Source organism: Dendrobates tinctorius, unplaced genomic scaffold (genome assembly GCF_039654945.1).
Source record: "Dendrobates tinctorius isolate UK_male_01 unplaced genomic scaffold, ASM3965494v1 ptg000038l, whole genome shotgun sequence".
Classification (NCBI taxonomy): Eukaryota; Metazoa; Chordata; class Amphibia; order Anura; family Dendrobatidae; genus Dendrobates; species Dendrobates tinctorius.
The window spans coordinates 1,655,699-1,681,974 of NW_027361706.1; the positions used below are offsets into that span (position 1 = coordinate 1,655,699).

Genomic DNA, 26,276 nt, shown 5'->3' on the forward strand with positions numbered 1-26,276 from the left:
TTTGTGGACTGTAGTAAAAATGACACTGTGCAAGACCCACTAGGGTCTAGCTACCAATTTGACATACCATATATACTCGAGTATAAGCCGACCTGAGCATCACCCGAGGCCCCTAATTTCGTCACAAAAAACTAGGAAAACTTATTGACTTGAGTATAAGCCGAGGGTGGAAAATGCAGCAGCTACTGGTAAATTTCAAAAATAAAAATAGATACTAATAAAAGTAAAATGGTGGCCCCATAAGATGCTCCATATTAATATATGCCCCATATAATGCTGCACAAAGGTTAATGGTGGCCCTATAAGATGCTCCATATTAACCCCTTTCTGTCATATGATGTACTATCCCGTCCATGTGACCTGGGATTTAATTCCCATGGACGGGATAGTACGTCATAGCGATCAGCAGCGCTCACGGGGGGAGCGCCGCTGATAGTGGCCGGGTCTCAGCTGATTATCACAGCTGACACCCGGCACTATGTGCCAGAGGCGGTCACGGACTGCCCCCGGCACATTAACCCCTGGCACACTGCGATCAAACATGGGCATAGGGAAGAATCACGCAGGGAACAGTGCAGGCCCCTGGATCCAAGATGGCCGCGGGGGCCTTTGGGGTCCTGCAGGGAGGTGGATTTCTCAGTACCTGCTGAGATTAGGCGTTGAGAAAGCCTCCTGCAGTACATGTCAGATCGCTGATCTTACACAGTGCACTGCAAAGTGTCAGATCAGTGATCTGACACTTTACAGCAGAGGTCTCAAACTCGGCAGAGTAAATGTGCCGCACATAAAAAAAATTTGAGCTGGCGGGCGCCATTCCTTTCAAACTTAATACACCTCGTACACACACGGCTCCGCTCCATCCACCTCATACATACGTGGCTCCGCTCCGTACACCTCGTACACATGCGACTCCGCTCCGTACGCCTCGTTACTGTAGCCATTATCAAAGTGATCAGACCCATAGAAAACCTTGAAATAATCTTAAGCCAACCTGTTAATAATCATATCAAATTATAGATGTCGATACAGTTGAAAGCAGTAATGAAGGAGAGAGCATCATGTGATGCTCCCTCTCCCATCACTCGCCTCTGACTCAGCATGTACCAACAGGGGAGCTGATTTGAAGCTGAGAAGCTCTGCAGTATGCAGAAGCGAGAGCAGCAGGTAAGTACTGTGTGTGTGTGTCTGCTGTACTATTCTGTGTATGGGGGGACTGCACTATACTGTGTTGTGTATGTCTGCTGAACTATAGTGTGTATGGGGGGACTACACTATACTGTGTTGTGTATGTCTGCTGAACTATAGTGTGTATGGGGGGACTGCACTATACTTTGGTGTGTGTGTGTGTCTGCTGTACTATACTGTGTGTGGGGGGACTGCACTATAGTGTGTTGTCTGCACTATACTGTGTGTGGGGGGGCCTCCACTATACTGTGTTGTCTGCACTATACTGTGTGTGGGGGGGCCTCCACTATACTGTGTTGTGTATGTCTGCTGCACTATAGTGTGTATGGAGGGACTGCACTATACTTTGGAGTGTGTATATCTGCTGTACAATACTGTGTGTGGGGTTGACTGCACTATACTGTGTTGTCTGCACTATACTGTGTGTAGGGGGCTGCACTATACTGTGTTGTGTATGTCTGCTGCACTATAATGTGTATGGGGGGACTGCACTATACTTTGGTGTGTGTTTGTCTGCTGTACTATACTGTGTGTGGGGGACTGCACTATACTGTGTTGTCTGCATTATACTGTGTGTGGGGAGAATGCACTATACTGTTTTTTTGTGTGTCTGCACTATTCTGTGTGTGTGGGGGGACTGCACAATACTGTGTGTTTGGGGGACTGCACTATACTTTGTATGTGTGGGGGCTGCATTAAACTGTGTGTGGGGGCTGCATTATACTGTGTGGGGGGCTGCATTATACTGTGTGTGGGGGCTGCACTATACTTTGTGTGTGTTTGTGGGGGGATGAATTATACTGTGTGTGTGGGGCTGCATTATACTCTGAGGGGGCTGCTTTATACTCTGGGGGTCTACATTATACTGTGTGTGTGGGGGCTGTATTATAATCTGAAAGGGCTGCATTATACTCTGAGGGAGCTGCATTATTCTCTGAAGGGGCTGCATAATACTGTGGGTGTGGGTTCTGCATTATACTGTGTGTGAGGGCTGCACTATGTGTGTGTGTGTGTTTGTGGGGGGCCGCATTATACTCTGAGGGGCTGCTTTATACTCTGAGGGGGGTTGCAGTATACTCTATCAAGGACCATGGGAGCGCATTTTACTATATGTACTATATGGGACCTGCATTATACAGTATCAAGGACTATCTGCACCAATCATTCTCCCTCAGCCAGAGTAAGGGTAGGTGCATACGGTCAGTAAATGATGTGGGTTGGATGCTGCGTACCTGTGCAGCATCCAGATGTTACAGCATAGCGGATGGGATTTCAAGAAACCCCATGCCTACTGTGCGTGCACCGATGCCCGCGGATCACCCAGAGATGGACATGTGGCGTGTCTCTCCAGTTCGCAGCATGTCTATTTATCTTGCAGAGACACAAGCCTCCGTAAGATAAATCTCACCCGTACAATGTATTTGATGGTTTAATTCCGCACAGTTCAATGGACACATTCAGAATCACCTGCATTCAATAGCTGGCAACACTATGGACGTAGCGGACATGCGCTGCATACAAATCGCTGCCAATTACTGAACGTGTGCAGATACCCTAAAAATTCCAGGAAACAAGCGTTGAATGACTTCAATATTGTCGATCGGGCTCGTTTAGCGGCCTGAACTCAGCGCAAGTAAATACAACAGAAATGTTTCTGAGTGATGGAGCGATATGTGAGCATTTGCAGACCCACTTTAAGCTTTTGCCAAGGGCCCCACTTTGTCTAAAACCGACCCTGCATGGCGGACGCATCCCTCAAAGATCAACCCAACCCACCTCGTCAAGGAATCTCTGAAAAGGGACATCTCATTTGGTGTAAAGTTCATTAATAAAACCTAGTTGAAAAAATGATTTTTAGCCCCAAATACATGAATTTTAAGGAAAAAATAGCCATATCCCAACAGTAGAAAAGTGAAGGGTATATGTCAAAGACTGAAATAAAAAAAAAAGTTGAGAGTTAAAAAAAATTGGGGGCAATAAATATTATAATATGATTACACAGACAATATTTGTCACAGTAAGTACAGGTATAAATGTGAAACTATCACATTTTCTGCTTTTATTTTTAAGAAAGTTTTTTGCATTCAGGAAACTTTCTGATGTTCTATTCTCTTTAGATTTATTTGTGAGAATACTGACGATCTGCTGACAAAACCGTTCACTGGTGGTATTGATGATGATGGTAGTGATGACCTCACTGGTGGTAATGATGATGATGGTAGTGATGATCTCACTGGTGGTAATGATGATATTGTTGATGTTGTCCATCTTGAACTGTCCTCCCACCTCTCCTCCTGCTCCCTCTTTGACCGCTTACAATCAGGCTTCCGACTGCACCACTCAACTGAAACTGCCATAACTAAAGTCACCAACGACCTACTAACCGCCAAGAGCAAGCGACAATACTCAGTCCTTCTTCTCCTGGACCTGTCTTCTGCCTTCGACACTGTGGACCATTCCCTCCTGCTCCAGATTCTCTCATCTCTGGGCATCACAGGCTTGGCCCTATCCTGGATCTCATCATATCTAACAGACTGATCATTCTGTGTCTCCCTCTCCCACACCACCTCCTCACCTTTCCCATTCTCTGTCAGTGTTCCTCAAGGCTCAGTTCTAGGACCCCTACTCTTCTCCATCTACAACTTTGGCCTGGGACAGCTCATAGAATTCCACAGCTTGCAGTATCATCTCTATGCCGATGACACGCAGATCTACCTATCTGGACCTGACCTCACCTCCTTACTGACCAAAATCCCACAATGTCTGTCCGCTATTTCAGCTTTCTTCTCTGCTCGCTTTCTAAAACTGAACATGGACAAAACAGAATTCATAATCTTTCCCCCATCTCACTCTACCCCTCCACCAGACTTATCCATCAATGTCAATGGTTGCTCACTTTCCCCAGTCCCGCATGCTCAGTGCCTCGGGGTGATCCTCGACTCTGCCCTCGCTTTCAAGCCACTTATCCAAACCCTAACCTCCTGCTGTCGCAATCTCAAAAATATTTCCCGGATCCGTGCATTCCTTGACCATGACACCGCAAAAACACTAGTGCATGCCCTTATCATCTCCGGCCTTGACTACTGCAACCTCCTACTCTCTGGCCTCCCCTCTAGCACTCTGGCACCACTCCAATCCATCCTACATTCTGCTGCACGACTAATCCACCTGTCTCCCCGTTATTCCCCAGCCTCTCCCCTATGCCAAGCCCTTCATTGGCTTCCTATTGTGCAGAGGCTCCAGTTCAAAACCCTATGATATACAAAGCCACCTACAGCCTGTCTCCTCCTTACATCTGTGACATGGTCTCCCGGTACCTACCAGCATGCAACCTTCGATCCTCTCAAGATCTCCTTCTCTACTACTCTCCTCTTATCTCTTCTTCCCACAACCGCATACAAGACTTCTCCTGTGCTTCCCCGATTCTCTGGAATTCCCTCCCCCTACACATCAGACTCTCGCCTACCATGGAAACCTTCAAAAAGAACCTGAAGACCCAGCTCTTCCGACAAACCTATAACCTGCAGTGACCCACAGTCTACTGATCCGCCGCACAACCAGCTCTACCCTCTCCTAGTGTATCCTCACCCAACCCTGTAGATTGTGAGCCCTTGCGGGCAGGGTCCTCTCTCCTTTTGTACTTATGTGTGTCTTGTACTGCTCATGTTTATTGTACTTGTCTATATTTGCCCCTTTTCACATGTAAAGCGCCATGGATAAATGGCGCTATAAATTGTATAATAATAATAATAATAATAATAATAATAATGTTGTCTATAAATCTTGATTGTATTCTTTCTTCGTCTCTTTCAGCCTTCCACTGACCTTACCCAGTCCACTATTTCCTCTTTTCTGATATTGAAGGGACGCTCTGTTTGTGAAAAACAGGAGAAGATAATGTAATTATTTCTTTGGGTGTAATGGAGGAGGCCAACTCAAAATTAGTAAAGGTACTGTCACACTAAGCGATATCGCTAGCAATATCGCTATAACTTGTGACGTTATAGCGATATTGCTAGCGATATCGCTGTGTGTGATACTTACCTACAACCCGCTCCCCCCCTGGTTATCGCTGATCGCGCGAGAACGTTCAGGACCGCTTCTCGTCGTCAGCTTCCTGTTGTGATGACGAGCGACGCGTGGAGCCGGGCGGGAGGATGCAGGATCGCCTGGTGTGACAGGTAAGTAGCGACCCCCGTCCCCAGCGATGTCGCTGGTGAGATCTGCCAGTGTGGCAGCTCACTAGCGACCACTTAGCGATGCACCAGCGATCCTGACCGCGTCATATCGCTGGTCGGGATCGCTGGTACATCGCTAAGTGTGACAGTACCTTTAGGCCTCATTCAGATGTTTTGGGGTTGTTTTTGCATGCAAAGAGAAAATTTTCATCCATTTTTGGTCAATGTGTCCGCTTTTTCCATCACGGTACAATCGTTTTTTCCTCTATCCAAAAAATAAGTTCTCCTACCCTTTAAGCAGCAAAAAAAAATATGCAGTTCATTTGCTTTTTTTTTTATAGACCCACATTATTGTACTTACCTGGGTCATCACTTATTATTTCTATCAGCTCATCTTCTTCCTGAACCTTTGTTTTGTTACTGAAAATAGGAAATAGAGAAAATCTTTAATCTCCTTATCATGGGCAGGAATTCTAGAAGGAAGCAATGTGCAGAATAATGCATTGTCCAACTCCAGGAAATGCACCCTATTAAGAGCGGTTATAGGAAGCTTCGCCCCCAGCAATTTGCCTCCAGCAGTTCGCCCCAGGTACATTTTGCCCCCAGCATTTGGCCCCCAGGATGTTTCGCCACCGCACATTTCACCCCCAGCGTTTCGCCCCTGGATGTTTTGCCCCCGGATGTTTCACCTACAGCATTTTGTCCCTGGATGGGTCGCCATCTGATGTTTCGCCCCTAGCATGTTGACCCCTGATGTTTCACCCTCAGCTTTTGGGGTCAACATGCAGGGAACAAAACATCTAGGGCTGAACATACCTGAGGGTAAAATATACAGGACCCCAATTGCTGGGGATTCCTGTGGCTGCCTTTTCAGCAGCTCACCCAGTGTCTCATCTGGCTGGCCTTAAAGGAGTATTATCACCCTAGAACACAAAAAAACTGACATACTTACCTGTCACAGCTGCAGCTCCTTGGGTATGGGGCGATATGTGCGGGGGTGAAATGTGCGGGGTCGAAACACCCTGGGGGCAAAATGCTGGGGGCGAAATGTGCGGGGGCGAACTGCTGGGGGCGAACTGCGGGGGGCGAAACATCCAAATCCCATATAACACAGTCCACATAGTATATAACACAGCCAAATAGTATATAACACAGTCCACATAGTATATAACACAGCCCACATAGTATATAACACAGCCCACATAGTATATAACAAAGCCCACATAGTATATAACACAGCCCACATAGTATATAATACAGCCACATAGTATATAACACAGCCCACATAGTATATAACACAGCCCACATAGTATATAACACAGCCACATAGAATATAACACAGCCCACATAGAATATAACACAGCCCACATAATATATAACACAGTCCACATCCCCCCCCCCCGAGAATGGCCCCACAGTCCAGAACTCACTGATATATTAAAAAACTCCACAATTTTCACCTCTCCTCGTGCCATGCGCTGCTCCCGTCTGGCTCCTACATAAACATAAAAAGTACCAGCACAAAGTCAAGAAAATTTCATGTATATAAACTCAGATACATATCAGAAAATACAGAGAAAAAAATGAGTTTACCATATACAACGAAAAATAAGTATTTATTAATACAGAAGTTCATCAATTACATAAATAGTAAAATGTACAATAAAATATATCATATGTCAATTAGTATGTATGAATACACATGATCCACAAGACTGATGGCCACAGACTATGAGCAGAACATGATAGCAGGACAGAGCAAAAAATAACCTATGTCAAACCAATAGTAATAGAAAGAGTTAATGTAAACATCAGGCAGCTGATTCACTCAGTATCAGGAGGCTCATATAGCCAACCATGCAGTGCAATGGTATGCTGAACAAGTGCCCCTAAATCATAAACATCACCATGGTAGTGTGGGAGGAATGGCCCCCGTCGAGTGTCCGGACCGGAACCAAGGGAGCCGTCATCTGGGTTCCGGGGGAAACTGTCCCCGGGGCACAGAGTTCGAGGACAAGCTGTTGTGACAGACAGATGGGCTGGAGGAGGGAACAATATAAAGGAGGCGGGGAATCCCCGGGACGATGAGTGAGCAGACTGTGACAGAGGCAGCAGGAGACTGTGGGAGCGACTGCAAGATAGAGCGACCTACCAGTGCCAGGGAAGATGCCGACTGAGGACTCCAGAGGGACGGTGGCAGGGCGATCATCCGAGATTTGCTGCCCCGCTCCAGCCCGCGGATGCAGCCTACCCGCGGTCGCCCGCGGCCGCTGCCATCTCGCTCCACCCCGCGGCAGCGACCTGTTACCCGCCACCCGCAGTCGCCCTGCTCTCACCAGTGTTCGCGGCAAGTACAGTGCCGCCGCCGGCCACCACTGTCCCGCAGCGGTTCGCAGCAGGGGCCGAGCCTCTGCTGGCCGTGGACTCCCCGTCGCAGCTGTTAGCTGCGTGGGTGGTCTGTGATTCGCCACCCTACGTCGCTGCCACTTGCCCCAGTCTGGGAACTGCGGCCCATCCGTCCAAGGACTCAGCCGGGGCCTGTGGGGCTCCAGTGTCATCAGAGCGCTGGAGCGTGCGAAGACTACGCCAACGCCTCAGCAACTGGGCCCAGCGACTACTACGCCGAAAGACCACCATCCCGAATGGCGAGGGACGCCTGGACGGCTAAGTTGACTATATATTTACGGACCCGTAGTCAGCCATACCGCAGCCCGATAGTGACCGGCTATTGCCGGAAGTAGTCGTGTTCTACCCGTTTGTGTTTGCTTGTTTTAGAGCCCCTGCGAGGGCAACCCGTGTTACTGTGGCACCCCGGAGGCTTCAGTCGCCACAGAGGTACTGCACCTCCTCCTGAGGTGTGGTGCCCCACCATCCAGGTAAGGTGAGAACTCCTGACCACGCTGCAACACTCGCATCCCACACAACATGGTAGTTCAGCAAAGCCACATTGCGGCTCCTTGCTTAGAGGGTAGCAGAGCACCTTTGGTGGTTCCCTGCTTGGAACACGAAACGTGCTGGGAGGCGGGTGGAGTTTAGACTACATAAAGAGCAGGAAGAGTTAGTTAGTCAGTCAGTCAGTGAGAGAGAGAGTCACTCGGAGAGGAGTGAGGATTCCTGGAAGAGGGATGGAGGAAGGAGTGCTGCAGCTGCCTCAGTGATCTGAGCCAGCTGGCACAGGAAAGGAAAGAAGGAGAAAGACATTGGACTGAAACCTGACCTTCTATGAGAGAGAGGGATTAGTACAGAATGAAGGAGAAAAATGGAACAGAGAGGACGTTGGTTAGAGAAGAACCCTGCCTAGAAGTTCTAAACGCAAGGCCGGGGCCCGGTCCCCGAGGTTGTATGGATACTGAAGGCTCTGCAGCAGACACCGGTGGAGTAGTGAGCTACTCCCATCTAAGACTTGGGGGCACAACAGCAACTTGGATAGTGAGCTGGGACTCAGGAGTAAGGCGTCCCCGAAGCAGGCTACAGCTGTCTGCTGTACAAGTAGAGTTCTTGGGAACATCTGTCAGGAGGCACTCCAGTGTAACTCAGTACTAGGAGTACTTCAGTAAAAGGCGCTATAGAGGAGACATTCAGAAAGGTACATGTTGGCGGAGTGTTCGAAGGGAGCATCCTATCTTGCCTGGAGGTTGACTGAGCCCAGGACCCGGAGGACACAGCACGGAGGCAGGCATCTGTGTGAACTGCAGACTGTGAGTAAAGCTTTGGAACTACATGCCCTGGTGTCCTCCACTTATTCCCGCATCACTACACCCTGCAAAGCTACATCTGGGCAACGGCCTCTACACCGCCTGTGCCTCTCCTCCATTGCTACATCTACACTGCCCTGGGACTACGGCTCCACCTGTGGGGAGCTTCACCATCTTGGCTGCAACCCACCACCAGTCCCAGAGGATCTGCATGCAGCGTCGGTCTAACACCTCACTTGCCGAACACCACAGGTGGCGTCACAAACTATTCATAAACTTTATTTCATTGTTCATTCACCCCCTTTTTTGCCATGGAGCCCCAGGGCCACGGACCGGGTCACAGCTTCCGTGACACTCCCATTGAGATCAACAGGCCCGATACCGAGTACCCCGCTAGGCCCTGGTGTCGGCGCTCCATTACCGCTTTTGGTGATCAAGCCGTGACTGAGGAAAGTTCCCTCTAGTCTTATAAAAGTTATTATAGAAAGCACCAAATTGTCTCGCGACTCGTCACTGCATCCTGCGTACCTGCAATTACCACAGTATCAACAATAAATATATTTATGTATACATTACGTATGCAAAGACCGCTACATGACTAAGTAAAGAATGAAGAGGTTAATTACCCATAATGACTGCCCGTGCTGTGACCACGTTCCCCAACGCACGTTTCGCTTGATATTTCGTCGCTTCCTCAGGGGGCTCCTGTCTCAACGGCTGCACTGCCTGGCACACAGTGAGTGCGCGATGACGTCATCACACACCCGCAGTGTCAGAGGCAGAGGGGAATGATAGGAGAGGAGGCATCAGCTGACGCTCTCTCCTCCATCATTGCTTTGAACCGGAACCACCATGAGCACCGCAGGAAAGGCTATTAAATGCAAGGCCGCTATTGCCTGGGAACCATGCAAGCCCCTCAGCATTGAAGATATTGAAGTAGCTCCTCCAAAGGCTCATGAAGTCAGAATAAATCGTGCAGAGCTTGCGATGGCCAACACAGTAACATCTGCAAAAAATTAGAGTTTGCATTTGGAGCTCAATCAGGACTGATGGATGATGGTACAAGCAGATTTACCTGTAAAGGCAAAGCGATTTATCATTACGCATGCACAAGTACATTCACTGAATACACTGTGGTGTCTGACATTTACGTTGCCAAAGTGGATGCCCGTGCCCTTGTTGAAGTTTGTCTTATAGGCTGTGGATTTTCTACTGGATATGGTGCAGCTGTCAACACTGCTAAGGTGACCAAGCGCTCTAGTTGTGCTGTTTTTGGCTTGGGAGGAGTTGGTTTATCATCAATTGTAGGATGCAAGGATGCAAGCGCTACACGAATCATTGGAGTAGGTTCACATAAGGATAAGTATCCAAAAGCCTTACAACTGGGAGCCACTGAGTGCCTAAACCCAAAGGTTTACGATAAACCCATTCATGAGGTCATTACTGAGCTAACTAATGGAGGAGTGGATTTTGCCGTTGAATGTGCAGGACGCACTGAAACCATGCTGACTGCTCTCCAGTGTACTTACTGTGGAAATGGTGTTGCTTGTTTGCTCATGAAGTCAAAAGAAATCGTGCAGAGCTTGCGATGGCCCACACAGTAACATCTGCAAAAAATTAGAGTTTGCATTTGGAGCTCAATCAGGACTGATGGATGATGGTACAAGCAGATTTACCTGTAAAGGCAAAGCGATTTATCATTACGCATGCACAAGTACATTCACTGAATACACTGTGGTGTCTGACATTTACGTTGCCAAAGTGGATGCCCGTGCCCTTGTTGAAGTTTGTCTTATAGGCTGTGGATTTTCTACTGGATATGGTGCAGCTGTCAACACTGCTAAGGTGACCAAGCGCTCTAGTTGTGCTGTTTTTGGCTTGGGAGGAGTTGGTTTTTCAGCAATTGTAGGATGCAAGGATGCAAGCGCTACACGAATCATTGGAGTAGGTTCACATAAGGATAAGTATCCAAAAGCCTTACAACTGGGAGCCACTGAGTGCCTAAACCCAAAGGTTTACGATAAACCCATTCATGAGGTCATTACTGAGCTAACTAATGGAGGAGTGGATTTTGCCGTTGAATGTGCAGGACGCACTGAAACCATGCTGACTGCTCTCCAGTGTACTTACTGTGGAAATGGTGTTGCTTGTTTGCTCATGAAGTCAAAAGAAATCGTGCAGAGCTTGCGATGGCCCACACAGTAACATCTGCAAAAAATTAGAGTTTGCATTTGGAGCTCAATCAGGACTGATGGATGATGGTGCAAGCAGATTTACCTGTAAAGGGAAAGCGATTTATCATTACTAGTGTTGAGCTTTCCGATACCGCAAGTATCGGGTATCGGCCGATATTAGCTGTATCGGAATTCCGATACTGACTTCCGATACTTTTTTCGTATCGGATAACGGAATGGGAAGTTCCCATAATGCTATCAGCCCGCTCGCTTTGATTCAGCCAATGGGAATCCTCAGAAGTGTGGGCACATCCTGTTAGGCATGTAAACTATTGGCATGGCTGTGATTGGCTGCTGAAATGATGTCATGATGCACTATAAAAGCCGCCGCCATTTCTGGTCACTCGGCTGTGAATTCAGTTAGGGACAGGCTGCTGTTGAAGACTGTGAGGGACAGTTAGAAATAGCGATTCTCAAAACAATATTGTGCTTTACCCAGGCTACATAAACCACCACTGTAGCTTTCTTTTCCCTAGCAGCAGTGTTCACAGCTGTCTGCAAGGGCTGTGTGAGTGCAGCTCACGCTGTGGAGTGGGTCCTGCAGCCACGTCTGGTTGTAGGCCGCCCAGCGTGCCTCACTGCTGCCTCATACATATTTTTCTTTTTGAGCTGCTTATTTTTAAAAAATTCTATCTAGTGTGCTTCCATCCGTATCAATATACGTTGGTTGCAAACACTAGTAGTAGACAGCGGAGCCTTTCTGCAGCCTTTCAGTGCTAGTGCCCACTTAGCTGCACTATTCACGGCTGTCTGAGAGGTCTCTGACTGTGTGTGAGTGCAGCTCACGCTGAGTAGTGTGTCCTGCAGCTACGTCTGGTTGTAGGCTGCTCAGCGTGTCACTGCCTCACACATTTTTCTTTTATTGCAGCTCATTTTTTCTCCTATTAGTGTGCATCCATCCGTATCCATATATGGTGGTTGCAAACACTCTAGGAGTACACAGCGGAGCCTTTCTGCAGCCTGTCAGTGCTAGTGCCCACTTAGCTGCACTGTTCACGGCTGTCTGAGAGGTCTCTGACTGTGTGTGAGTGCAGCTCACGCTGAGTAGTGTGTCCGGCAGCTACGTCTGGTTGTAGGCTGCTCAGCGTGCGTCACTGCCTCGCACATATTTTTCTTTAATTGCAGCTCATTTTTTCTTCTCCTATTAGTGTGCATCCATCCATATCCATCTACATTGGTTGGTTGCAAACACTATATAGGAGTAGAGAAGCCTTTTTTCTGGCTTGTGCCCTTCAGCTGCAGCCAGATTAGTATTACCCAAATTTTTTGGAGCCTCATCTTTTGCATTGTAGGTTACCTGCCTGCATTGTAATAGCTCCAGAAAGTTGGTGATACTCTCACTTTCAAATCTTTGATCACATCATTTTAGTTTTTTTTCCCCCCCAAAAAAACAGCAAAGTTCACCAAACACTACAGTTGAAAGTTGTGTAGGCCACATTAGCTCCCATTAAAGTGTAGTCGATACACACACTTCATAAAATTAGTGTTTCTTATACCTGTAACCAGCTGTTCAGGAATAAGCACACTAAGGCCCCCCTTTGTACTTTTCTGCCTATCTTTCTCAGTCTAGCAAGATGAAGAAGGCAGGGAGTAAGGCACGTGGGCGTGGAGTTTCAGCAGGGAGAGGACGTGGGGATTCTGCAGGGAGAGGACGTGGGGATTCTGCAGGGAGAGGACGTGGAGAGTCTGTGCCTGCTGTTGGCACCAGTGAGTCAGCATCCCCCAGTTTTAGCAGGCAACAGTCCTTTATGCGCAGCTTTGTAGGACCTCAACGTACCCCACTGCTGCGGGAGGAACAAATTGAAGCCGTTGTGGGATGGATGCCAGCTAACGCATCGACTTCAATTACTTCCACATCCTCTCAGGGCCAGAGCACCGAAGAGCAACCATCTGTCTCTTCACCACCTGCCAAAGTGCCCAGGCAGTCAGAGAGCACTGGACAGGAGCCATCACAGTCTCTACTTCTGTTCTTGGAATCTGTTGGTTTGGAAAGAGGGGGCCAGCCAAGCAGCATTCCAGATTGTGAAGAAGAGGGAGTATGCAGTGATGCGCAACTTCTTTGTCCCTCTGAATCTGAAGAGGCGGGTGGGTCAGTGCCTATGGTCAGCACACCTCAGTACGCATCAGATGATGACGAGACACAGTTGCCACTTTCTGTTGCGTACGGTGCTGGCGAGACAACCCAGGAGAAGCAGGTGTTTGAAGAGGGGAGTGTAGATGATGAGGTCCTTGACCCATCATGGCGTGAGGAACAGGAAGGTGGTGGGAGCAACTCTGAGGAAGAGATTCCCCGAACGGCCAAAACCGGAGGGAGAGGGAGAGGGGCAGACTTGGTTGCCTGTAGCCTCCACTTCGGCACACGTTAGGAGCATTCCACTTTCAAAAGGCAAAACGGGCGCTCCCAAGACTTGCAGTGCGTGGTCCTTTTTTGACACAGTTGCAGATGACATTTGCTTTGTCAAATGCAAGCTGTGTCATCAGAGAGTCAAAAGAGGGAAAAATGTCAGCAACCTCAATACCACTAATATGTGGAAACATGTGCGGACCAAGCACGAGGTGGAGTTACACAGACACACTGAAGACGTAGGCCAACGTACAGCACCACCTACCACCTCTTCAGCTCGTGTTGGGGCCTCTTCCTCCAGCTCACACACAGCTGGTTCGGCTTCCTCACAGGATCGCCAAGGAAGAACCTCTGGCACTGTTGTCCGGAGACCCTGTGACATTCCACCCACAGCACCACATTCCAAGTCATCCTCACACTCCCAGGCCACTCGACAGCCATCGGTAGCACAGGCATGGGAGAAAGGTGACCATACTCGGCAAACCATCCCCGAGCACAGGCTATGAATGCTGGCATTGCCAAACTACTGGCACTTGAAATGCTGTCATTCAGGCTGGTGGAGACTGACACCTTCCGGGACTTCATGGCATTGGCGGTCCCACAATACACCGTGCCCAGCCGCTTTTATTTCAGCAGGCGAGCCGTCCCTGCCCTGCAGAAACATGTGGAGGCAAACATAAAATATGCGCTACTAAACGCCGTCAGTAGCAAGGTCCACCTGACCACCGATGCGTGGACCAGTAACCATGGACAGGGACACGATACCTTTCCCTTACTGCCCATTGGGTCAATGTTGCTGAGCCGGGTACAGATCTGGAGAGTGGCGCTGTACGTGTTCTGCCAACTCCATGGATTGCAGGAATCCAGTCTGTACACATTGACTCCTCCTCCTACTCAAGTTCCTCTGAAACAGCGCAGCAGGAGCCTGTTATGACTGATATGACCACAGCCGTCGCCAAACGTCAACAGGCCGTACTGAAATTAATTTCTTTGGGGAATCGAAGCCACACAGCGCAGGAGCTCTGGAATGCCATCAAGCAGGAGAGCGACGTGTGGTTTCTGCCAGCGAATCTCCAGCCGGGCTTGGTAGTGTGTGACAATGGCCGAAATCTGGTGGCAGCTCTTGGCCTTTGCAACCTCACTCACATCCCATGTCTGGCACATGTGCTCAACTTGGTCGTGCAGAGCTTTCTGAGCGACTATCCGGATCTTGATGCACTGCTGCACAAGGTCCGCATAGAGTGCGCTCACTTGCAGCGTTCCAGCACGGCAAGGTCGCGCCTTGCTGCTCTGCAGCGCCGATTACGCCTTCCGGAACATCGCATCATATGTGACTTACCCACCAGGTGGAATTCTACGTTACATATGTTGGAGCGGTTGTGTGAGCAGCAGGCAGCAGTCATAGAGTACCAGCTGCATCAGGCGCAAACAAGTCGCACTGTGCGCCGGTCACACTTCAGCACCACTGACTGGGCCTCTATGAAGGACATCTGCCTCGTTTTGCGTGCCTTCGATGATTCCACGCGGATGGCGAGTGCAGATGATGCACTAGTCAGCATGACTGTCCCCCTTATCTGTCTGCTTCAAAAAACACTGCAAGCACTAAGGGATGAGGTTTTGGAAGAGGTGGAGGATGAGGAGTCCCAAATGCCATCTGCTACTGGACAGTCTGCGCTACGTGCTTCCTCACAAAGGCCTAGGCAGGGGACACTTTGTGAGGCGGATGAGGAGGAGTCGATGGAGGAGGAAGACATCTCTCCAGAGGAGGGAGGTACACAAAGCTCTAGTCAGTATGTACAGCGAGGGTGGGGTGATGCAGAGCAGGCAGAGATCACGCCTCAAGCAGGGGACAGCGGTTCTTTGGCAGTTGGGAGTCTTCAGCACATGGTTGACTTCATGCTGCAGTGCCTGAGAAACGACCGTCGCATCGCCCACATTCTCTATACGGCTGATTATTGGGTGTACACCCTCCTAGATCCTCGCTACCGGGACAACTTGCAAACCCTCACACCAACGTTGAACCGGGAGTGTAAACTGCGGGAGTACCAAGACACACTGGTGCAGTCCATCATGTTTTCCATTCCACCCGACAGCAGTGGTGCTAGTGCTTTACAAAGCACCTCTGTGCGTCGAGCCAGTGGAGGAAACTCGGCACAAAGAGGGAGCAGAGGCAGCGCCTCAGCACAAGGCAAGACCACTATGGCCCAAATGTGGCAAAGTTTTGTGTGTCCGCCACAATTGTCTACACCATCACTGACGGCTCCAGTCAGCAGGAGGCAACGTTTCCATCAGATGGTGACAGACTACATGTCTTGCCCTGTGAGTGTACTCCCAGATGGCTCTTCCCCCTTCAAGTTTTGGGTCTCTAAGCTGGATACATGGCCAGAGCTTAGCCAGTATGCATTGGAGGTGCTGGCTTGCCCTGCTGCCAGTGTATTATCGGAACGCGTCTTTAGTGCCGCAGGTGGTGTACTAACAGACCGTCGCACGCGACTTTCTTCCGATAACGTTGACCGGCTTACTTTTCTGAAAATGAACAAGGCCTGGATCTCCCCAGAATTTGCCAGTCCTCTTCCCGACTAAATAATTGGTTGGCAACTGTATCCAGGTCTCCTGTTGTGTTCATGTTTCTACCACCTGAACTATAATCCCTGGGCTTCAACACAGCCAGTTGTCGCTCAGATGTGTCGTCTGCACAGAGAAAAACACTAGCTCCTGTGTTATTGGGGTTCAGTAATGCCAGCTGCTCCCCTGCTGTGTGGACTGCAAAGTCTCCTGCTCCATCCACATTCAAACTACTACTGATTTTTAACCGTGCTTCACTTAGGCCTCTGGCTCCACTGTCTCTAGTATTTCCCCTGGCCTCCAACCCCGCCAGTTGCTGCTCTGAAGTGGCGTCTGCACAATCCACACTTCTTCCTGAGTTACTGGGGCTCAGTCACGTCAGTTGATCCCCTGATGTGTGTCCGGCAAGGTCTCCTGGTCTGTCCACATTCCCATTACTAGTAGTATGAATGAGGACAGAGCAGGAGACCTTGCCGGACACACATCAGGGGATCAACTGACAGGACTGAGCCCAAGTAACACAGGAACAAGTGTGGATTGTGCAGACGCCACTTCAGAGCTGTCACTGGTGGGGTTGGAGGCCAGGGGAAATACTAGAGACAGTGGAGCCTGAGGCCTAAGTGGAGCACGGTTACAATCAGTAGTAGTCTACAACCTCTATAAAACGTGCTGCAAGTTGGCCTCAGCCTGCTCCATGCTTCATCCTGGGCTCCAACAACGCCAGTTGGTGTTCAGAAGTGCCGTCTTCACAGAACAAAACACACTAGCTCCTGTGTTAGTGGGATTCAGTAATGCCAGCTGTTCCCCTGCTGTGTAGACGGCAAAGTCTCCTGCTCCATCCACATGCCAACAACATCAGACCTCAGCCTGCTCCATGCCTCATCCTGTGCTCCAACAACGCCAGTTGGTGTTCAGAAGTGCCGTCTTCACAGAGCAAAACACACTAGCTCCTGTGTTAGTGGGGTTCAGTAATGCCAGCTGTTCCCCTGCTGTGTAGACGGCAAAGTCTCCTGCTCCATCCACATGCCAACAACATCAGACCTCAGCCTGCTCCATGCCTCATCCTGTGCTCCTACAACGCCAGTTGGTGTTCAGAAGTGCCGTCTTCACAGAGCAAAACACACTAGCTCCTGTGTTAGTGGGGTTCAGTAATGCCAGCTGTTCCCCTGCTGTGTGAATGGCAATGTCTCCTGCTGCCTCCAAACTCACACTGCAACGCATTTTCTCCTCGCTCCAAGTAGGCCTCAGCCTGCTCGGAGCATTGATCCTGGGCTACAACACAGCCAGTTGTAGCTTGGAAGTGCTGTCCGCACAGATTCAAACACTCGCTCCTGTGTCTGTGGGGTTCAGTAACGCCTGCTGTTCCCCTGCTATGTGGATGGCAAAGTCTCCTGCTGCCTCCAAAATCACACTACTACTGATTTTCCACCGTGCTCCACTTAGGCCTCTGGCTCTACTGTCTCTAGTATTTCCCCTGGCCTCCAACCCCGCCAGTCGCTGCTCTGAAGTGGCGTGTGCACAATCCACACTTGTTCCTGTGTTACTGTGGCTCAGGCACGTCAGTTGATTCACTGATGTGTGTCCGGCAATGTCTGCCGCTCTGTCCCCATTCCCATTACTAGTAGTCGGAATGTGGACAGAGCAGGAGACCTTGCCGGACACACATCAGTGGATCAACTGACGTGACTGAGCCCCAGTCACACAGGAACAAGTGTGGATTGTGCACACGCCACTTCAGAGCGGCGACTGGCGGGGTTGTAGGCCAGGGGAAATACTAGAGACAGTAGAACCAGAGGCCCAAGTAGAGCCCGGTTAAAATCAGTAGTTGTGTACAACCAATATAAAACTAGCTCGAAGTAGGCCTCAGCCTGCTGCATGATTGACCCCATGGCTCCAACATCGCCAGTTGCAGCTCAGAAGTGTCTTTGGCACGGGTACTCCCTCCTGCTCAGCCTGGTTCCAGCACCGTCAGCTGGTTCCCGGCAGAGCCTTTGGCCTAGGTGCCTCCTTCTTGGTATCCGAGTTCCAGCAACGTCTGCTGGTCCTTGGTAGTGCTTTTTAGCACAGGTACCTCCTGCTTAGAAACCGTGTTCCAGCACCGTCAGCTGGTCCACGGTTGTGCCATTGGCTCTTGTTCCTTCTGCTGCCCCTCTGAGTTCCAGCACCGTCAGCTGGTTCTCGGTAGTTCCATTGACTCTTGTAGCTTCTGCTACTCATCCCGGTTCCAGCACCGTCAGCTGGTTCTCGGCAGAGTCTTTGGCACGGGTACTCCCTCCTGCCCAGCCTGGTTCCAGCACGCCTGTTTCCGGGTAGTGTCAATGTAACTTTGCCACCGATACGTTGTCCTGTCGTGTTGCGGTCGGGTTTGCCGAGTCTATGGTGCCTGCAGTTTTGGTGCTTTCTATGTGGGCTGCGGGTTCTGGTAATAAAGGCTGGTTCTGTAGTGCCAATAGGACAAGCACCCCCTGTTGGACTGTGGGTTTCGGAAACTGCGTTCTGCTCGCGGCCTTGCAACTTTGTTGATCATGGGTACCTTCTGCTACCCATCCGGGTTCCAGCACCGTCTGCTGGTTCCCGGCAGAGCCTTTGGCATTGATGCCTCCTTGTCGGTATCCGAGTTCCAGCAACGTCTGCTGGTTCTTGGTATTGCTTTTCAGCACAGGTAACTCCAGCTTAGAAACCGTGTTCCAGCACTGTCAGCTGGTACACGGTTGTGCCATTGGCTCTTGTTCCTTCTGCTGCCCCTCTGGGTTCCAGCACCGTCAGCTGGTTCTCGGTAGTTCCATTGACTCTTGTAGCTTCTGCTACCCATCCGGGTTCCAGCACCGTCAGCTGGTTCTCGGCAGTGTCTTTGGCACGGGTACTCCCTCCTGCCCAGCCTGGTTCCAGCACGCCTGTTTCCGGGTAGTGTCAACGTAACTTTGCCACCGATACGTTGTCCTGTCGTGTTACGGTCGGGTTTGCCGAGTCTATGGTGCCTGCAGTTTTGGTGCTTTCTATGTGGGCTGCGGGTTCTGGTAATAAAGGCTGGTTCTGTAGTGCCAATAGGACAAGCACCCCCTGTTGGACTGTGGGTTTCGGAAACTGCGTCCTGCTCGCGGCCTTGCAACTTTGTTGATCATGGGTACCTTTTGCTACCAATCCGGGTTTCAGCACTGTCTGCTGGTTCCCGGCAGAGCCTTTGGCTTTGTTGCCTCCTTGTCGGTATCCGAGTTCCAGCAACGTCTGCTGGATCTTGGTAGTGCTTTTTAGCACATGTAACTCCTGCTTAGAAACCGTGTTCCAGCACCGTCAGCTCGTCCACGGTTGGGCCATTGGCTCTTGTTCCTTCTGCTGCCCCTCCTGGTTCCAGCACCGTCAGCTGGTTCTCGGTAGTTCCATTGAGTATTGTAGCTTCTGCTACCCATCCGGGTTCCAGCACCGTCAGCTGGTTCTCGGCATTGTCTTTGGCACGGGTACTCCCTCCTGCCCAGCCTTGTTACAGCACGCCTGCTGTTTCCGGGTAGTGTCAACGTCACTTTGCCACCGATACGTTGTCCTGTCGTGTTGCGGTAGGGTTAGCCGAGTCTATGGTGCCTGCAGTTTCGGTGCTTCCTATTTGGGCTGCGGGTTCTGGTAAAAAAGGCTGGTTCCATAGTGCCAATAGGACAAGCACCCCCTGTAGGACTGTGGGTTTCGGTAACTGCGGCCTGCTCGCGGATGCAAAACTTTGTTAATCATGGGTACCTTCTGCTACCCATCCGGGTTCCAGCAACGTCAGCTGGTTCCCGGCAGAGCCTTTGGCCTAGGTGCCTCCTTGTCGGTATCCGAGTTCCAGCAACGTCTGCTGGTCCTTGGTAGTGCTTTGGAGCACAGGTACCTCCTGCTTAGTAACGGTGTTCCAGCACCGTCAGCTGTTCCACGGTTGTCCCATTGGCTCTTGTTCCTTCTGCTACCCATCCGGGTTCCAGCACCGTCAGCTGGTTTTCGGCAGTGCCTTTGGCCTAGGTGCCTCCTTCTTGGTATCCGAGTTCCAGCAACGTCTGCTGGTCCTTGGTAGTGCTTTGGAGCACAGGTACCTCCTGCTTAGTAACTGTGTTCCAGCACAGTCAGCTGGTCCATGGTTGCGCCATTGGCTCTTGTTCATTCTGCTGCCACTCCGGGTTCCAGTACCGTCAGCTGGTTCTCGACAGTTCCTCAGCCTTCTTGTAACTTCTGCTACTTTTCCAAGTTCAAGCTTGTGGAAATGGTTTTTGATTCTCACTCTGGATCTCCATGAAAATGACCCTGAAGACAAATACCCTGAAGACCACACAGAAGAATACCTAAAAGATGACCCTGAATAAGATGACCAAGAGCACAAAGAACAGGAAGACAACCACCAAGATGCAGAACAACAAGAGACAGAAGACCAAGAAGCATAAAAAACAAAAGCAGAAGAACATTAAGCATAAGACTAAAAATCTGAGCAAAGGATATTATCAAATTTATTAGCAGAAGAAGACTAAGCAGTGTATGGGGGTGTGTTATGAAAGAGTCACCGAAGGAGGAAAAAACAAAAATACAAGCTAAGTCCAGAAAAACTGGAGAGGTTGGTAGCTATCGGATTGCAGACCCCTGATCCTATCCACAACAACTAACAGTAGCCGTGGGGGGTTCCTACGATGCCCTAGACCCCTCGATCACAGCCGGAGTACAAAATAGGCCTAAAGAAAGAAAGGTAAAATCTAAACTGCCCCAGAGCAGACCCCAAAGCAATAGGCAGCCCCCAACAAATAATGACGGTGAAGCAAGATGAAAACACTAACACAGATAGAAAGATAGGTTGAGCAAACGATGGGGCCTAAGCTAACTAAAAAGGACAGGATAGAAAAGCTGCTGTCTGCAATCCGTAAAAAACCCTACCAAAAACCCTACCAAAAAATGTCCCAACCGTCTGATAGGAAAAACAGGCCCTGAAGTCGCTATATCAGCACTCAGGTAAATTCTGAAGACAGAGCCAAGAGACCACCATAGTATCTTTTACGGTTTCTGACAAACGCTTCCGAAAGAGAGCTGCCAAGGCACCATCATTCCAGGTAGTAAGGACCGCCCACTTTTGGAATTTTTGACAGTACAACTCTGCAGAATCCCGACCCTGGCTCAATGCCAACAGGGCCTTTTCAGCCTGATCAATAGCATTAGGTTCATCATACAACAACCCCAAGGCTTGAAAAAATGCGTCCACATTAGTAAGAATAGGATCATCAGGTTTCAAAGAAATCCTGGGGATCGCCGCGCAGCAAAGAGATGACAATTTTAACCTGCTGCGTGGAGCTCCCCGACGAGTTAGGCTTCAAGGCAAAAAATAATTTACAATTATTCTTAAAATTCAAAAATTTAGACCGATCCCCAAAAACACATCAGGAGTAGGGTTCTTTGGTTCAGCAGCATGAGAATGAGCAAGATAGGCGGAAATTCCCCGCACTTCAGCAGTGAGCTGCTCCACACGATCAGACAATTGCTTCATCTCCATTGAGAAAGAAAAAAAAAAATTCCCCCTACGGCCTCAGAGACATAGAGGAAGAAATATACACAAAAAAAAAAAAAAAACATTCTGACAAACTCTCTTTTTTTTTTTACAATTCTTTCCTGCTATTGAGTACCCTAGGATCTGCGGTATGGCTGGTAATTCTGTTATGAATGAGTCACCGAAGGAGGAAAAAACAAAAATACAAGCTAAGTCCAGAAAAACCGGAGAGGTTGGTAGCTATCAGATTGCAGACCCCTGATCCTATCCACAACAACTAACAGTAGCCGTGGGGGGTTCCTACGATGCCCTAGACCCCTCGATCACAGCCAGAGAACTAAATAGGCCTAAAGAAAGAAAGGGGAAATCTAAACTGCCCCAGAGCAGACCCCAAAGCAATAGGCAGCCCCAACAAATAATGACGGTGAAGCAAGATGAAAACACTAACACAGATAGAAAGATAGGTTGAGCAAAAGATGGGGCCCAAGCTAACTAAAAAGGACAGGATAGAAAAGCTGCTGTCTGCAATCCGTAAAAAACCCTACCAAAAAATGTCCCAACCGTCTGATAGGAAAAACAGGCCCTGAAGTCGCTATATCAGCACTCAGGTAAATTCTGAAGACAGAGCCAAGAGACAAAAATGGAACTCAGCACACCCCCGACCGGGGATGGCTGAACTCCAAAAAACAAGGTAAACAAAACAAAACTAATAAGTTCAATAGCAGAGCAAAAATTTATCTTTGGGAAGCAGGAATCAGACTGGTCTCCAAGAATCCAGCAGAGAAATCACCAGCGACTCAGAAGGGCGTCGGCTGCCTTATATCCAGTCAGAATTTCCTGTTACCCAGTCATCATCTACCAGATCAGGTGTTTGGTAATCAGCCTCACTACCTTCCTTCACCAGAAGAGGGAGTTCATCAGACAGCGACGGTGAAGGGGAAAATGAACTCACAACAGGGGTGTGTCCGTTCCTCCTCGTGGTGCCCCTGGAAAAGGCCTGCTGCTGCAGGACAAACTGAACGTGGACAAATCCTGTTGTAAATCTTTTGTGACAGGCTGAACGGAAGGTGTAATCTTCAAACTTTTATAGATAACAACTACAGGAATGCCTGACACAAATAAGAATATGATGAAGAAGAATAGGAAGAAGATGAAGAAGTAGAATATGAAGAAGAGTAATAGTTGAATAAGAAGAATATGAAGAATGTAAAAAAAAAAAAAGAAAAAGAAGAAAAAAAAGAAGAAAAAGAAGAAGAAGTTGATGAAAAAGATGCTGCTGCTGAGGATCATGAAGGAGAAAGTGTGGGAGAAGTAAAAAAGAAGGTAAAGAGCATGGAAGTAGTGAAACATACATATCTGACAAAAAATTAAAGACTTTAACATAGTCAATATCTTTGTAACTACGAACGTCTTTAAAAAAAAAAAAAAATCCTGCTATTCCATTTGATTGGGCTAAACCTCTATGGCTTTAATGTCTCCTACACCTCCCACAATACATTCTACATTATTATTAGTTGTTTTTCTTCATGTAGAATTAACCTACAGGGAAAGAAAGGGTTTTTTTTAATTCCGATATTTCTGTTCCATTGACTTGAATGGGACTTCGGGATCGGAATCTGCGATACCCGATACTTTTTTTTAGATCGGCCGATCCATTCCGATACGATATTTTTCAGTATCGGGTGGTATAGCTCAACACTAATCATTACGCATGCACAAGTACATTTACTGAATACACAGTGGTGTCTGACATTTGCGCTGCCAAAGTGGATGTGTGGCGCCCCTGAGGCTCAGTCGCCACAGAGGTACTGCACCTTCTCCTAAGGTGTAGTGCCCCACCACCTAGGTAAGTAGGGAACTCCTTTCCACACTCCAACACCTGCACCCCACACACAGGATAGTTCAGCAGGACCACATTGCGGCTCCATGCTTAGAGGGTAGCAGCGCACCTTTCGTGGGTCCTTGCTTCGTAACACGAGATGTGCTGGGAGGTGGGTGGAGTTGAGATATATAAAAGGTTGGGAAGGTTTAGAATTACAGATCAGTCTGGAGGTTCAGTCTGACAGAGGGTCAGAAAGGAAGGAAAGGAGCCACTCGGGAGGAGTGGGGATCCCTGGAAGAAGGGATGGAGGAAGGAGTGCTGCAGCTGCCTCAGTGACCTGAGCCATCTGGCACGGAAAAGGAACAGAAGGAGAAAGACGTAGAACTGCAACCTAAGCTTCCATAAGAGAGAGAAGAAACAGTGCGGAACGAAGGAGTAGGAGAACAGAGAGGAGTTGTGGGTTGGAAGAGGAACCCTGCCTATAGGTTCTCAGCGCAAGGCCAGGGACCGGTCCCCGAGGTTGTATGGACACTTATGGTTCTGCAGCAGACACCGGTGGAGTAGTTGGCTGTAAATGCACTACTCCCATCTAAGACTTGGGGCACAACAGCAACTGAATAGAGAGCCAGGACTCCGGAGAAGGGAGTCCCCAAGAGAGGCTACAGCTGTCTGCCATACGAGTAGAGTTGTTAGGAACATCTGACAGGAGGAACTTCAGAGTACCACGGTGCTCGAGCTCTTCACACTAAAAGGCGCAATAGAGGAGTCGTTCAGGAAAGGTACATGTTGGCGGAGTGTTGGAGAGGATAATCCTGACTAGCCCGGGAGGTTGATTGAGTCTCTACCCCGGAGTCAGGCACCAGTGTGTACCATGAACTGTGAGTAAAGCTTTGGAACTGCAAGCCCTGGTGTCTTCCATTCATTTGTGCGCCAACACCGTCAGCACCGCTACATCTGGCTACCAACATTCCTCACACCGCCTACGCCTATACACTGTCCTGGGGTTACAGCTTCACCTGCGGGGAGCTACACCATCTATGCTGCAACACACCATCAGCCCCAGAGGATCTGCACGCAGCGTTGGCTTACCATCTTGCTTGCCAAACACCACAGGTGGCGTCACAAACTATCACATAAACTATATTACAAACCACCATTGATTTGGGCGCCCAGGGCCACGGACCGGGTCACAGCTGCTGTGACTTATCCCACTTACACTGGCCCGGTACCGAGTACCCCACAGCCCTTGGAGGGCGACCCAGATGCCCGTGCCCTTGTTGAAGTTTGTCTTATAGGCTGTGGATTTGCTACTGGATATGGTGCAGCTGTCAACACTGCTAAGGTGACCAAGCGCTCTAGTTGTGCTGTTTTTGGCTTGGGAGGAGTTGGTTGTTCAGCAATTGTAGGATGCAAGGATGCAAGCGCTACACGAATCATTGGCGTAGGTTCACATAAGGATAAGTATCCAAAAGCCCTACAACTGGGAGCCACTGAGTGCCTAAACCCAAAGGATTATGATAAACCCATCCATGAGGTCATTACGGAGCTAACTAACGGAGGAGTGGATTTTGCCATTGAATGTGCAGGACGCACTGAAACCATGCTGACTGCTCTCCAGTGTACTTACTGTGGAAATGGTGTTGCTGTTGTGTTGGGTGTGGCATCTCCCAAGGACACACTTTGTTTGCATCCAGGTTTGCTTGTCACAGGGCGTACCTTGAAAGGATCTATATTTGGAGGCTACAAGGGTTCTGATATCCCAAAACTGGTTACAGATTATATGAACAAAAGGAACAATCTGGAACATTTAGTAAGCAAGAAGCTAGCCCTGGAAAAAATCAAATGATTCAATCAATGAAAAATCAAGCATTTGAACTGCTTAGCAGTGGGGCAGGAGCTCGGAGTATTGTGATATTCTAATCGTACTGCAAGTGAAAATATGGAAGTAGACCATGGAGCTGTCCTTGTAGAAATGCACTTTACAGCTTCTGATTAATCATATCTTATATGCATACATTCTCCTATCTGATTGGTGTATGATTTTTTTGTTCACAGTGATAGAATCCACTTAAGAATTTCGGCATTTGCTTTGGTTCAACTTCTATACTAATGCAGACACCGGTATAGTTCAATGTGGCGGCGGTGGGGGGAGTCGCCACTAGCGGCAGGTAAGCCCCCCCGCCTCACGGGCCCCATAGCGGATGTGTAATGTGCCGCTACCCGGGGGCCCCTGGGTTAGCGGGGAACCTAGGCAGCTGCCTGGTCTGCCTGCCCCTAACGCCGTTACTGCTCCTGGGACTCGCCATGGTGGGAGGAAAGAGGATCAGGGTGAGGATTCTGTGGTCCAGACTCCTGGCTAGTGAGACTGGACCGTGTGGAAGACAGGTAGTGCTGGGAAACACTGGAAGCATTATCTGCCATTTAACCAACCACCTGTTTGCACTGATCTCTCTTTAAGAGTGGTGTCCTGCAACCCTCTGCAAAATGGGACAGGAACCTACGTCTCATGGATGATCGTGTTTGTTGTGTTCCCAAAGCATGCATAGTTTCACTTGGCCAACGGCTTTGGCCTCTGCGTGCACCATCAGCAGCACGTAAACTTCTCTGTCCCTTACCCCACGCCTTGTGCTTTTTTAAATTACGTATATAATTTATGCATGCAAATTTTCTGGTATTAATAGGTAAAAGAAAATATGTTGCCTTGAAAAGGACTTTTGTTTTTAGCTTACAGCAGCAGTATACCTATGGAAGGCCTGTAAGGCAAT

General features: G+C 49.1%; 2 protein-coding genes across 2 annotated transcripts; both read left to right on the top strand.

The window, feature by feature from the left end:
* The first annotated feature begins 1,143 nt into the window (after positions 1 to 1,143).
* LOC141088169 (NADP-dependent alcohol dehydrogenase-like) lies at positions 1,144 to 10,662 on the top strand. The gene is made up of 3 exons (XM_073574093.1): positions 1,144 to 1,164; positions 4,999 to 5,084; positions 10,038 to 10,662. The coding sequence occupies exons 1-3, from the start codon at positions 1,144 to 1,146 to the stop codon at positions 10,660 to 10,662; spliced, it is 732 nt and encodes a 243-aa protein (XP_073430194.1).
* A 6-nt stretch (positions 10,663 to 10,668) lies between these two features.
* On the top strand, positions 10,669 to 25,357 carry LOC141088171 (NADP-dependent alcohol dehydrogenase-like). Its single transcript, XM_073574094.1, has 2 exons — positions 10,669 to 10,847; positions 24,795 to 25,357. Exons 1-2 carry the CDS (start codon positions 10,709 to 10,711, stop codon positions 25,355 to 25,357), a joined length of 702 nt encoding a protein of 233 aa, XP_073430195.1. The 5' UTR covers positions 10,669 to 10,708.
* The last annotated feature ends 919 nt before the right edge of the window (positions 25,358 to 26,276 follow it).